Below are 13,824 nucleotides of genomic sequence, written 5' to 3'. Positions count from 1 at the left end.
TAAACTCCCAGGGCCCATCAGTGACTCCAGACTTTCATTCCTCACTCTTGCAACTACATACTTTCCCTGTTAGTTTAACTACAATTATTACATAGGCCTAATTCATAGTAGTGACTGAATAATACAGAATACTGTATATTGAATTATAAACTAGGACTTCAAATGCTGTGATGAAGAATCAGAATCATGCTTTGTTACATGAAATACACGAAAGTATACAAAGAATTTGACTCAGTTCTTGAGACCTTGTTATGGACCTTGTTATATGCTTTATAGACATTACACATTACAATAATATAACAAAGACAAGGACATTGACAACACTGGTTTAACCTCTACCAAAGTGATGGAAAGGACAAAGTGTGGAGAAAGAAAGGTTCTGCTCATGATCCAAATCATATGAACTCATCAATCAAGTGCAGTGGCAGGAGTGTCATGGCTTGGGTTTGCATGGCTTGCTTCTGGAACGGACTCACTAATCTTTATTAATGATGTAACTCATGATGGTAACAGCAGAATGAATTCAGAAGTCTACAGAAACATTCTGTCTCCCAATTTACAGAGAAATGCATCCAATCCAATAGGCATGTGTTTCACATCCAAGGTCATTGCTAGTTGGGCAAAAATGCTGAGAATTCTCTGGACCCATAGCTGTAAAGGGCTCCACAAAAGTTCCAGTAGGATGTGTGAATATATTTAATACAACCCCAACTCCAAAAAAGTTGGCCCACTGTGTAAAACATAAATAAAAACAGAATGCGATGATTTGCAGATCATGGAAATGCTGAAAATAGTATTGTGGCAGCATGGGCGTGGCCAAGCAGCAGTCTGTGAATGGAGGGCGGGGTCAGGGAAAGTAAGTGGCTAAGTCAGGGTTTCTCAAACTTCTTTGCTCTGGGGCCCAGTAATGCTAGGCCTTGGTGCTGCAAGGCCCTGCACAGGCCTATGCCTCTGTGCGCCCCCCTGAACCCCCCCCACACACACACAAACACATCGTGTGCGCCTCCATAGATAGATACATACATAGTTTATTATTATTATAATAAACTATGCATGTATGTATGTATGTATGTATGTATGTATGTATGTATACATACATGTATACACGTATGTATGTATACATACATACATGCATGTATACACGGGTGGCACGGTGGTGTAGTGGTTAGCACGGTCGCCTCACAGCAAGAAGGTTCCGGGTTTGAACCCAGCAGCCGGCGAGGGCCTTTCTGTGTGGAGTTTGCATGTTCTCCCCGTGTCTGTGTGGGTTTCCCCCACAATCCAAAGACCTGCAGTTAGGTTGACGTGGGGTGGCCTTGGGCTGAGGTGCCCTTGAGCAAGGTACCGAACCCCGAACCCCGGGCGCTCTGGGCTGCCCACTGCTCTGGGTGTGTGTGCATGTGTTCACTGCTTCAGATGGGTTAAATGCAGAGGATGAATTTCACTGTGCTTGAAGTGTGCATGTGACGAATAAAGGTTTCTTCTCTTATTTATTTATTTTTTTGTTAGTAGTACTTGTTACAAGTAGCAGACTTATACCAGCATAACAATATTTTGGCTAAATAAGACCTAACAGGAGTGCATTGACAGAATTGTAGACAATTGCCAAATGACCAGTAACTGTCCAAAGATATGCCATCTCATCTCATCTCATCTCATTATCTCTAGCCGCTTTATCCTTCTACAGGGTCGCAGGCAAGCTGGAGCCTATCCCAGCTGACTACGGGCGAAAGGCGGGGTACACCCTGGACAAGTCGCCAGGTCATCACAGGGCTGACACATAGACACAGACAACCATTCACACTCACATTCACACCTACGGTCAATTTAGAGTCACCAGTTAACCTAACCTGCATGTCTTTGGACTGTGGGGGAAACCGGAGCACCCGGAGGAAACCCACGCGGACACGGGGAGAACATGCAAACTCCACACAGAAAGGCCCCTGTCAACCACTGGTCTCAAACCCAGAACTTTCTTGCTGTGAGGCGACAGTGCTAACAACTACACCACCATGCCACCCTAGAATAACAATCCTCAAAGTAAAATTGCAAAGAATTTGGGGATCACATCATCTACAGTACATAATATTATTAAAAGATTCAGAGAATAACAGAGAAAGCTCTATGTAGGGATAAGACCAAAAACCAACACTGGATGCCTGTGATCTTCAGGCCCTCTGGTAACACTGCATTAAAATCAGACACGATTCTGGAGCGGAAATAGTTGCATGGGCTCATGAACACTTCTGAAAACCATCATCTGTGAACACAGTTCATCATTGCATCCACAAATGCCAGTTAAACCCATATATAAACAATATCCAGAAACAGCACCACCTTCTCTGGGCCTGAGCTCATTTACAATGTACTGAGGCGAAGTGAAAAACTGTCCTGTGGAATCTGTAGTAAAAGAGTCCAGGTGCTAAACTGGCCTGCCTGCAGCCCAAACCTGTTTCCCATTTAAAACATTTGGCATATTATGACGTGCAAAATACAACAAAGGAGACCCCGAACTCTTGAGCAACTGAAATTGTATATCAGGCAAGAATGGGACAACATTTCACTTTCAAAACTACAGCGATTGGTCTCCTCAGTTCCCAAGCATTCACAGAGTGTTGTTAAATGTAGAGGTGATGCAACACAGTGGTAAACATGCTCCTGGCATCAAATTTAAAATGAGCATATATTTTCCAAAAAACAATAAAATTTCTCAGTTTCAACATTTGATATGTTGTCTTTGCACTATTTTCAATAAAACATAGGATTTCCGTGATTGGCAAACCATCACATTTTGGTTTTATTTACATTTTACACAGCTTCCCAACTTTTTTTGGAATTATTGTTGTATATAAAAGAAATGCAGTATAAAATTAAAGGAATTTAATTAAGGGGTGGTTATTTAAGTGATATTCTTTCAGGAGTCTCAGAATTCCTGGTTATGTCCTTGTTTACAATCAGGTCAGTCTAGGTCTCAAAAGACATGTCATGCCAAGGTGATGGGACATTAGAAGAATATCATCTTTCCCATTATACAAGACTGAACAAGAGTGGGAGGGAGAGTTTCAATGGGTGTACGGGTGGGTGGAGGAGTGTCTGAAAGCCAGGATGGGTTCACAGTCTAATGTGAAAGCCAGCCTGAAAATAGCTCAATTACTGAAAAACAAACAGCAGGATGAGCAGGATGCAGTGTATGATCAGTATGCTGCCACAAACAAGAGACACCATCAAGGTACACAAAAAGATCAGCTTGTATCGGTGATTCTCATGCAGTTAGCTACACCAGGCAAACATATTATGCAGTACATAAATGACTAAGCACAATGACACAATTCCCTTATCAAGACTAATTATTCATATATGAAAAATTACAGACTGGGTTTAATAATTAGGCAGACAACAACCACAAAGCACATAAGTATCTGGGAATAATCTGGTGATAAATAAACTGTAAAAAACAAAACAAGACTTACGATGTAGATGTTCCAGTGTTTTTGAGGTCATATTTATTGTCTGGTAGCTTCAAACTAGAATAGGTAGGAAGAGAGGGTTTAGATGACACAGCACAGCCAAGACGAGCGCAAAATGCTAAAAGAACAGTTGAATGGACAGTATTGTTGTACTGTAAGTAACGCAATATCCCCATTTCACCTGCATTTCCCCCCTGAGATATCTCAGAATAAGAGCATAACCCACATTCAGTAGGCAGGACAATAGTTTCCTGAATTTTTTTCTTCTTCAGTAAACCTATTAAATAAAGCAGAAAACAAAACAGTATCTTACCTAAAGTGTGGAATGACAGGATCCAGTCCATTCGTCACTATGATTGATGACCTGAAAATCATATTCAACATTCTATCTCACCATTAAGGGCCAAAAAATACTTCTAATATTCAAATAATATATTTAATGGGTACAGACTGACTCTGGGGTGGTGGTCAGATAGAACGGTCCGTCATCCTTTTCAACTTCATTCCTTAAAAATGTTAAAACAGGTTTTAAGCTTACGTCACAGTGAAAACCTATAAATAGCATAGTTCATTTCTCAAGACAAGTATAAGACATGTATTAGTTCATTATTAGTGATCACATGCTTGAGATACATACAGTACCAGTCAAAAGTTTGTACACCCCTACTCATTCTGTATTTTGAATATTTTCTACATTGTAAAACAATACTGAGGACATCAAAACTATGAAATAATATATGAAATATATATGGAATTATGTGGTAAACAAAAAACTGTTTTAAAAAATTGTTTTATATTTTAGGTTCTTCAAAAAAGTTCCTCTACTGTTATGGTAATTATACACATAATTCTAGTTTAGGTCCATCTAAAAAAAAAAAAAAAACCACAACCTACCAGCTTAAAGTTGTCTAAATACATAGCAATATGTATTTATTTATTAATAACACATTAATAACAAAATATGTGCTGGGAAAAATAATTCTATATTTGAGTATTACATACAGTATGCCAAATAATTCTGATGCCCTGTGAGAGTGTCTCCATTGTTTGTTTGGTTTGGTTTGGGGGGGGCGGCTGTCTCGTACATATTCCGATCACTGATTTCACTGTGATAACTCTGTTCACATCTTTACCTTTTTGACCTTGAAAAGACTGAAAAATGCCCCATTAAGACTTTTTTTATATGAAAGAATGTCCCTTTACACACTCATCCAGAAGGGTAATTTTGCACAAGGCCATCTGTCTACAGCAGAAAAAAATAAAATAACAAAACGCGTCTGGAAGTCTGGAGCCAGATTCGTGACATCACCTGCAGAAGCGCCAGCAGGCTGCGAGAGCTTGCACGGTTTCAGTGCACAGCCTGTGTAGACCAAGCGCTCCCATTTCTCTCTCATTGTCCGGTCTTTTGGAAAACGATGAGTACTAATCCCATCAAGACTGGTGTTGCTACACCCTCTTACGATACATCTGTTAACCATTTTAATAATTACGTGATAACGTTGAAGAAATTTGCAGAAAACCACCAGGTCGTTTTCTCATAAACAAACCAGCGCTGACGTAGGATTCAGAAGGAGGCGTCCTGCACGTGACGTCACGAAAATCAGTGTTTCCCGGGAAATCCAAATGCCAAGTTTTTTCAGAGGCGGACCAATTCGCCTCAAATGGCTTGATTTCAACTGAATTTTCTGGTCTTGCTCAAGGTAAAAAAATTGTGCAAAATGTGACAGATATTTGACCAAAGTTTAATATAAAATAGGAGAATTACATTGATCTTGCTCCTGAATTTACCCGTGACATGCACTTTAACGTCATGAACATTACAATCACTAAACTTTCTATACAAGAGTAAAAATTAAATACCAGAATAATCAAGGACCTAAAAAGAATGAGATAACATTTTTTTAAATTCTGTCTTCATAAACCCAGGACAGGTGATGGAAACTTGGGCCCCCAGACAGGATGAGAGACCATTTTAATTACATATGGATCCTTTGGACCTCTTACTCAGGACTCGTAGTCATCCATGCTTATGCCTTTTTATGGCATATTTGATTAAACCAAAGAGTCTATTTCACAATGGTTGGGTTTGTTTGTTTGTTTTTATTCATTAAGGACATTTTCTAAATTTTACTATAGACGGAACCAATCAAGTTACTTTCTCTTACTGAAAGGGTGGGGCTACAAAACACATCATCACTCAAAATGACAACACTTCTCATCGAAGCCAGCAAGGCCATAGGGGCACCACCGATGACACTTTAACAGTCCATCATTGGTGTATCTAGGGTATTTAAACTTGGCCGAGCCCGTCCTTCAGCAAGCTTGAGCAATTTAAAGTAGCCAATTAACCTAACTGCATGTCTTTGAGGGAAACTGGAGCACCCAGAGGAAACGCACGCAGACATGGGGAGAACATGCAAACACCACACAGAAAGGCCCCCGCTGTCAGCCACTGGGCTCAAACCCAGAACCATCCATTCTTGCTGTAAAGTGACAACACTAACAAATTCTGCTCAGCCGATACTGAAGTCTCCAAACACAGCACTACAGAAATTTCTTTGAGCAACCTGAGCTTTTCTGCTGTAAATCAGGTCTCTTAAAGGATTTAGGATGAAAAACTACACAAGAGTGAAACAGAATGATTGTATTATATAGATAAAAATAGATCAGCATTCTGTCAGAAAGCTTGTATGCTATGAGGAAGAGTGTGAGGAAAGTGGACTGTCTTTGAATGAACTTTTATAACCTTCATGTGTTTGTGTACTTCCTCACTGAAGAGCACTGGAAGATATTAAGCTGCCTGATACAGTGATGTCTTACATGCAGAGATTAAATTGGGCCGGAGACCTCCGGAGCTCAGCTCCGCCTCCTCGCCGCGGCAGTACAGCCAGCAGGAGCTGAGCTCCCTCTGCTTCAGTGTTTATAATAATATAATACTTTTATTCATTTTCATCTATTCTAAAAACACCATCAATATGAGAGTTCGTCAGTAATGATTTAGACAATAAAAAAATAAGCTAAAGTGAATTACACCCATCAATTTAAAAAAAACCAAACATTTTCATTGGAATTATCATTGAATGCACATGCGCTGTGAGAATGCGTGACATCACACAGCATCATTATACGTTTAATGTTAACGTTAATGTACTTGAGCTCAAGAAATTGGAGCCAAGTCCGTCATACTTTATATTTTATGAGGATTTATGTCGTACAAAGTTGTAACTATCTGCTAAACACGATGCCTTAGCAAAGTAGACAGAGGTAAGTCATGGTTCTTTTGTTTATTTTGTCCTTAGTTGAGAAACTTTCTCAGGCAAAATATACTAGTGCAGCAGATGACATAAGTAACGTTAGCTAACACTGACAGACAGGATGTTAGTCGAAAAATTCACGCCTCCATTTGCTGAAGTTCAGATCTTTTTGTCTGTAGTTCTGTCATATTTTATCTTCATTTACTAAGTTGTAGCTGTTTTCTGTGTTTTTAGCTTTTAGGTAAATATCAGAAAATTGAGTTAGCTAATTTACTGGGTGCCCGCTAACCTATATTTGTGCATGGAACATCAGCAAACCTCCCTCATGATAGTGAGAACTGGCAGCCTGGACTTTTCCATTGGCTCACGCGCTCCACTCCCAATTTAAAATTGCTTTGGTCGGCCAAAGTTATGAGGTTTCTGTGGGGCACTAAGACTAGACTAAATAACAAAATTAAACGATTCAGACACCCCTAGTCTCCCGGATGCTCTGGGAGTCTCCCCAGGAGCATGTAGACAGAGACAGGAAAGGCAGGAGAAACTTGATCTAAGTCCTATTTGGAAAGTTGTAAATTAAACTGTAATGACTGGCTATTGCTGATATGTGGTTTGATGTTGTGACATGTAAGTAAGTTTCGCAAACAATTGATTTGATTGATGTAGATTTATGGTGTGAGATGTAAAGATGTAATATGTGAATTGATGGTGTGAGATGTAAACAAGTAATAGTGTAGATTGATGACATGTACATCTCATTATCTCTAGACGCTTTATCCTGTTCTACAGGGTCGCAGGCAAGCTGGAGCCTATCCCAGCTGACTATGGGTGAAAGGCGGGGTACACCCTGGACAAGTTGCCAGGTCATCACAGGGCTGACACATAGACACAGACAACCATTCACACTCACACCTACGGTCAATTTAGAGTCACTAGTTAACCTAACCTGCATGTCTTTGGACTGTGGGGGAAACTGGAGCACCCCCACACAGACAACATGAAAATTCCACACAGAAAGGCCCTCGCCGGCCACGGGGCTCGAACCCAGACCTTCTTGCTGTGAGGCGACAGCACTAACCACTACACCATCATGCCACCCTGACATGTACATAACTATTGTTAATATGTGAATTGGTGGTGTATATTGTGAATAAGTTTTACAAATTACAGTGTAGATTGATGGTGAAACATAGGCTTAATAAGTTACCAATACGTGCATCGATGTAAGATATAAATAAGTAGGCCAAAAAAATCTGTTGTTTTTACAAAAAAAACCTGGCAGCTGTGGTTGCCAGAATAATTCAGTATAAAATACAGTGAACATGTAAACAGTTTTACTGACCAAACAGTAATTACAACAGTGTTAAACAAACAGATTGTCCCATAATTTTGTACAAATTTTTTTAGGCTTTTTCCACCTTTATTGGACAGGACATGAGCAGGAGAGAGAGATGGGGAGGGATCGGGAAATGACCTCAGGTTGGAATCGAACACAGGTCCCTGGATTTATGGTATGGTGCCTTATCCAATTGAGCCACGATGCCCCCGCTCAAACTCTTAAAAATAAAAATTCTAAATATATGTTTGTTAAATGTTGCTAGCTATTATTATATATCTTTATACCATAAAACAAATATTTGGTTCCATATCATTGGAGTTAAGTTTTAATGTTGAATGCCAGTAAGTTTTCAGACTATTTTGATCAAATTAATATGTAATTGTGTCAAAAAAAAAAGTCCTCTCCGAGACAGCTAATTTTTCAATATAAAATAACATATCTAAAATGATTATTTTCATCCTAAAATGTGGTCACGATATTGGGACATAAATATTAGAGACAACTAACACAAAGCTTACAGCCTTATATTTAAAAGCACTATGGAAGTAGTGGATTCTGAATTGTCAAAAAAAAAAAAAGTCCTCTCCGAGAATCACTTCATTTGTTTCTCCCGTCTTATAGCAGATTACACAAAACTACCACACACACATATGTCAAAAAAATGACCTGAAACCTGTTCTTTAACTTGTCCTTCACTTAAAAACTGGTACAAGAACCAATTTGAATCAATTTGAATTTTGGACCCCTGTGACACAAACTTTGTACCCTGATTGTAAAACAACCCAAAAGCCAATTTAACCACTGCTAAAATGGAAATAATTAGTTATATACATGATAGATTAGATTATATCCCTGTTTCCGACAGTTAATACGGAATAAAGTGTAATGGCCTGTAACGGTGTGATGCTGATGGCCATAATAATCATTTTAATAGCCTACATTATCACAAACTGCATGCTAACCCATATGGGCTATTTGGGAAACTAGTCAAAATTTAAATAATTTTAAAGAAAGCCTCAAACACACACACAGAGTGTGTGTGTGTGTGTGTGTGTGAGAGAGAGAGAGAGAGAGAGAGAGAGAGAGACAGCAGTAACAGTTTGTGTTTAATTATACTGTAATATACTGTAATAAGTCACCGACCTCAGTGGACGTGTAACAGCTGAGAGTTACTTAATAATAATGATGGAAAGTTCCAGATTGCTAATTCAGTCACAACATATGGCTTCCCTGTGTGAGTCATCTTAATGAGTCGACTCCGAACCGACCTGGTATCGTTTAATACACCGTTCAAATCAGTGCAGGAAATGCAAGCGTGAATTAATGAAGCAGCTCCAAACTCACCCTCTGCTGTCATTCTTTTTGCGTTTCCAAAAACTCATTCCAAAGGAAAACGAGAAAATCCGATATAACCGACGAAGAAGACGTTCAGCTGCTGAACATGCAGAAGAAGAGAAACACAAGCGGTCAGCACTGCTCTCTCTCTCTCTCTCTCTCTCAAGTAAAAGTGCGCGTGCGGCTGCACAAATACACCCGCGCGCCTTCACTAAATGCTCTGGAATGTAGCGCTGCGTCTCTTCCCCGGTCTTAAAGTCCTCCTACTTTCCTGTCCCGCAAGCTTCTATTAGTATTTACCCTGAACATCATTTCTAATAACACAGTGGTGCTTGAAAGTTTGTGAACCCTTTAGAATGTTCTATATTTCTGCATAAATATGACCTAAAACATCATCAGATTTTCACACAAGTCCTAAAAGTAGATAAAGAGAACCCAGTTCAACAAATGAGACAAAAATATTATACTTGGTCATTTATTTATTGAGGAAAATGAGCCAATATTACATATCTGTGAGTGGCAAAAGTATGTGAACCTTTGCTTTCAGTATCTGGTGTGACCCCCTTGGGCAGCAATAACTGCAACTAAACATTTCCGGTAACCGTTGATCAGTCCTGCACACCAGCTTGGAGGAATTTTATCCCATTCGTCCGTACAGAACAGCTTCGACTCTGGGATGTTGGTGGGTTTCCTCACATGAACTGCTCGCTTCAGGTCCTTCCACAACATTTCGATTGGATTAAGGTCAGGACTTTGACTTGGCCATTCCAAAGCATTAACTTTATTCTTCTTTAACCATTCTTTGGTAGAACGACTTGTGTGCTTAGGGTCGTTGTCTTGCTGCAAGACCCACCTTCTCTTGAGATTCAGTTCATGGACAGATATCCTGACATTTTCCTTTAGAATTTGCTGGTATAATTCAGAATTCATTGTTCCATCAATGATGGCAAGCTGTCCTGGTCCAGACGCAGCAAAACAGGCCCAAACCATGATACTACCACCACCATGTTTCACAGACGGGATAAGGTTCTTATGCTGGAATGCAGTGTTTTCCTTTCTCCAAATATAACACTTCTCATTTAAACCAAAAAGTTCTATTTTGGTCTCATCCATCCACAAAACGTTTTTCCAATAGCCTTCTGGCTTATCGACATGATCTTTAGCAAACTGCAGATGAGCAGCAATGTTCGTTTTGGAGAGCAGTGGCTTTCTCCTTGCAACCCTGCCATGCACACCATTGTTGTTCAGTGTTCTCCTGATGGTGGACTCATGAACATTAGCCAAAGTGAGAGAGGCCTTCAGTTGCTTAGAAGTTGCCCTGGGGTCCTTTATGACCTCGCCGACTATTACACGCCTTGCTCTTGGAGTGATCTTTGTTGGGCGATCACTCCTGGGAAGGGTAACAATGGTCTTGAATTTCCTCCATTTGTACACAATCTGTCTGACTGTGGATTGGTGGAGTCCAAACTCTTTAGAGATTATTTTGTAACCTTTTCCAGCCTGATGAGCATCAACAATGCTTTTTCTGAGGACCTCAGAAATCTCCTTTGTTTGTGCCATGATACACTTCCACAAACGTGTTGTGAAGATCAGACTTTGATAGATCCCTGTTCTTTAAATAAAACAGGGTGCCCACTCCCACCTGATTGTCATCCCATTGATTGAAAACACCTGACTCTAATTTCACCTTCAAATTAACTGCTAATCCTAGAGGTTCACATACTTTTGCCACCCACAGATATGTAATATTGGATCATTTTCCTCAGTAAATAAATGACCAAGTATATTTGTTTCATTTGTTGAACTGGGTTCTCTTTATCTACTTTTAGGACTTGTGTGAAAATCTGATTATATTTTAGGTCATATTTATGCAGAAATATAGAAAATTCTAAATAATAATAATATTATTTTGAATAATTCACAAACTTTCAAGCACCACTGTAGCTACCCTTAATGCTCTTTCAGTATCAGTGAATATAGGTAGTGATTGATAATGATCTAAAAACACACACACACACACACACACAACTCATGAACAGGAAGGTGTAATGGTCTTTTTATTTTAAGATAAACATTTCTCGAACTGTGTTGGAAATACTAATCTTTGTTTTGAACATCTTATTCAGTAAGTTCTGCCAATTTGCTTGAAGGGTACCAATAATTCTGAAATTGACTGCATATGCTTACTATTATAGCAATACTATCCTGAGTTTATACACCTGAGGAGGAAGACGTGTAACGTAGAAGCTGTTTACAATACACGGACTTGAAGAAATGCTGCACATATCCACATCCATTTTTCCATCCATTCACTCATCTATACCACTTTGCCATTGTGGGACACAGGTGAACTGGAGCCAATTCCAAGTGACACTGGGTGAGATGTGGGCTACACCCTGGACAGGTCGCCAAGCTAGCATGGAGCTAATACAGAGACAAACAATCATTCACACACTCATTTCACATACAGGCAATTTAGAGTAGCCAGTTGATCTAATGTGCACATTTGTTTAATAAGATCCTAGTGAATGAGAAAATGCCAAATGAATGGAGAAAGAGTGTGCTAGTCCCAATATACAAGAATAAGGGAGATGTACAGAGCTGCAGTAATTACAGAGGAATAAAATTGATGAGCCACACCATGAAACTATGGGAAAGGGTATTGGAGGCGAGACTGAGAAGAGAGGTAGCAATCTGTGAACAGCAGTACGGGTTTATGCCAAGGAAGAGCACATCAGATGCAATTTTTGCTTTAAGAATGTTAATGGAGAAGTACAGAGAAGGCCAGAGAAAGCTACATTGTGTGTTTGTAGACCTGAAGAAGGCATACAATAGAGTCCCGAGAGATAAGTTATGGTATTGCATGAGAAAGAGTGGAGTGAATGAGAAGTATATTAGAGTGGTGCAAGACATGTATGAGAACAGTGAAACAGCAGTGAGGTGTGCAGTTGGAACGACTGAATGGTTCCAGGTGAAGGTGGGACTTCATCAAGGATCTGCTTTGAGTCCTTTTTTGTTTGCTATAGTGATGGATAGCTTGACGGACGAAGTGAGGCAAGAGTCACCATGGAACATGATGTTTGCAGATGATATTGTGATACATGGTGAAAGTAGAAAGGAGGTTGAGTTGGGTTTGGAGAGATGGAGGTATGCACTGGAATGAAGAGGAATGAAGGTGAGCAGTAGCAAAACAGAATACATGTGCATCAGTGAGAATGGGGATGAGAGTGTGGTGAAGATGCAAGGAGTAGACGTAAAGAAAGTTGGTGAATTCAAGTACCTGGGGTCAACTGTGCAGGAAAATGGGGGCTGCAATAGTGAGGTGAGAAAGCGAGTGCAGGCAGGGTGGAGCAGTTGGAGAAGGATTTCGGGAGTCATTTGTGATAGGAAAGTCCCTGCAAAAGTGAAAGGTAAGATGTATAAGACAGTAGTGAGACCAGCTGTAATGTATGGATTGGAGACCGTACCCTTAACGAAGAGACAGGAGACAAAGTTGGAGGTGGCGGAGTTGAGGATGTTAAGGTTTGCGATGGGAGGTTGGACAGGATAAGGAACGAGCACATCAGAGGGACAGCACATGTGGAGAGCTTGGGAATTAAGCTAAGAGAGATGAGACTGAGATGGTCTGGGCACATCCTGAGAAGAGATGCAGAGCATGTTGGAAGGAGAATGTTGAGGATGGAGCTGCCAAGCAAACGAAAACGAGGAAGGCCAAAGAGGAGATGCATGGATGTGGTGAGAGAGGACATGAAAGTGGCAGGTGTGGTAGAGAAGGACGCGGAAGACAGGGAGCAATGGAGACGAAAGATCCGCTGTGGCAACCCCTAATCGGGAGCAGCCAAAAGAAGTTGTTGTTGTTGACCTAATGCGCACATCTTTGGATTGTGGGAGGAAACTGGAGCGCCCAGAGGAAACCCAAGCAGGAACAGGAAGAACATGCAAACTAAACACAGAAAGGTCCCTGGTCGACTGGCAGGTTCAAACCCAGAACCTTCTTGCTGTAAGGCAACAGTGCCAACCACTGCACTGCCATGCTACGCCACATGTCCACATATGATTTCGAAATTAACCCTTTTCCAGAAAAAAAATGTGTACAATGATGAAATATTGTATATATTAGTACAAGGGCACAAGGTGGAAGTGCAACTTAGATGGTTCACCAGGTCATCCCAGAGTACCATACAGACATACAGTACTGTGTAAAAGTCTTAGGCACCCTATTTTTTTTTTCATACAAACTTGTTATAGATTTCTGTTTTAGGACTTCTACATTATCGAGTCAGAACAAAAACATTTTAGAGTTTTCCAAATTTTCATTTTCCAGCACAAAATTAAATGTTACAGAAAAAGTTAATATCTGAGCAGCATAAGAGACCACTTTTCAGATTAAAAAATAGAACATAAGGAAGACTACTGGGTTTTGCTGCAGAAT

At 40.1% G+C, this 13,824-nt stretch overlaps 1 protein-coding gene across 1 annotated transcript in view; it reads right to left on the bottom strand.

Moving 5' to 3' along the window:
• ttc39a (tetratricopeptide repeat domain 39A) overlaps positions 1-9,604 on the bottom strand; it is a 61,296-nt gene extending 51,692 nt beyond the window's left edge. The window contains exons 1-4 of the mRNA XM_060932112.1: positions 9,402-9,604; positions 3,923-3,973; positions 3,781-3,831; positions 3,471-3,524 (exon numbers count right to left, since the gene is read on the bottom strand). Coding sequence (XP_060788095.1) covers positions 3,471-3,524; positions 3,781-3,831; positions 3,923-3,973; positions 9,402-9,439 — 194 coding nt within the window. The 5' untranslated portion in view covers positions 9,440-9,604. The remainder of the gene's footprint in view (positions 1-3,470; positions 3,525-3,780; positions 3,832-3,922; positions 3,974-9,401) is intronic.
• Positions 9,605-13,824: the final 4,220 nt, after the last annotated feature.

This window comes from Neoarius graeffei, chromosome 10 (assembly GCF_027579695.1).
Source record: "Neoarius graeffei isolate fNeoGra1 chromosome 10, fNeoGra1.pri, whole genome shotgun sequence".
Classification (NCBI taxonomy): domain Eukaryota; kingdom Metazoa; phylum Chordata; class Actinopteri; order Siluriformes; family Ariidae; genus Neoarius; species Neoarius graeffei.
Note: the sequence above shows the minus strand (reverse complement) of the source record. Positions and strands in the feature narration are given on the sequence as shown.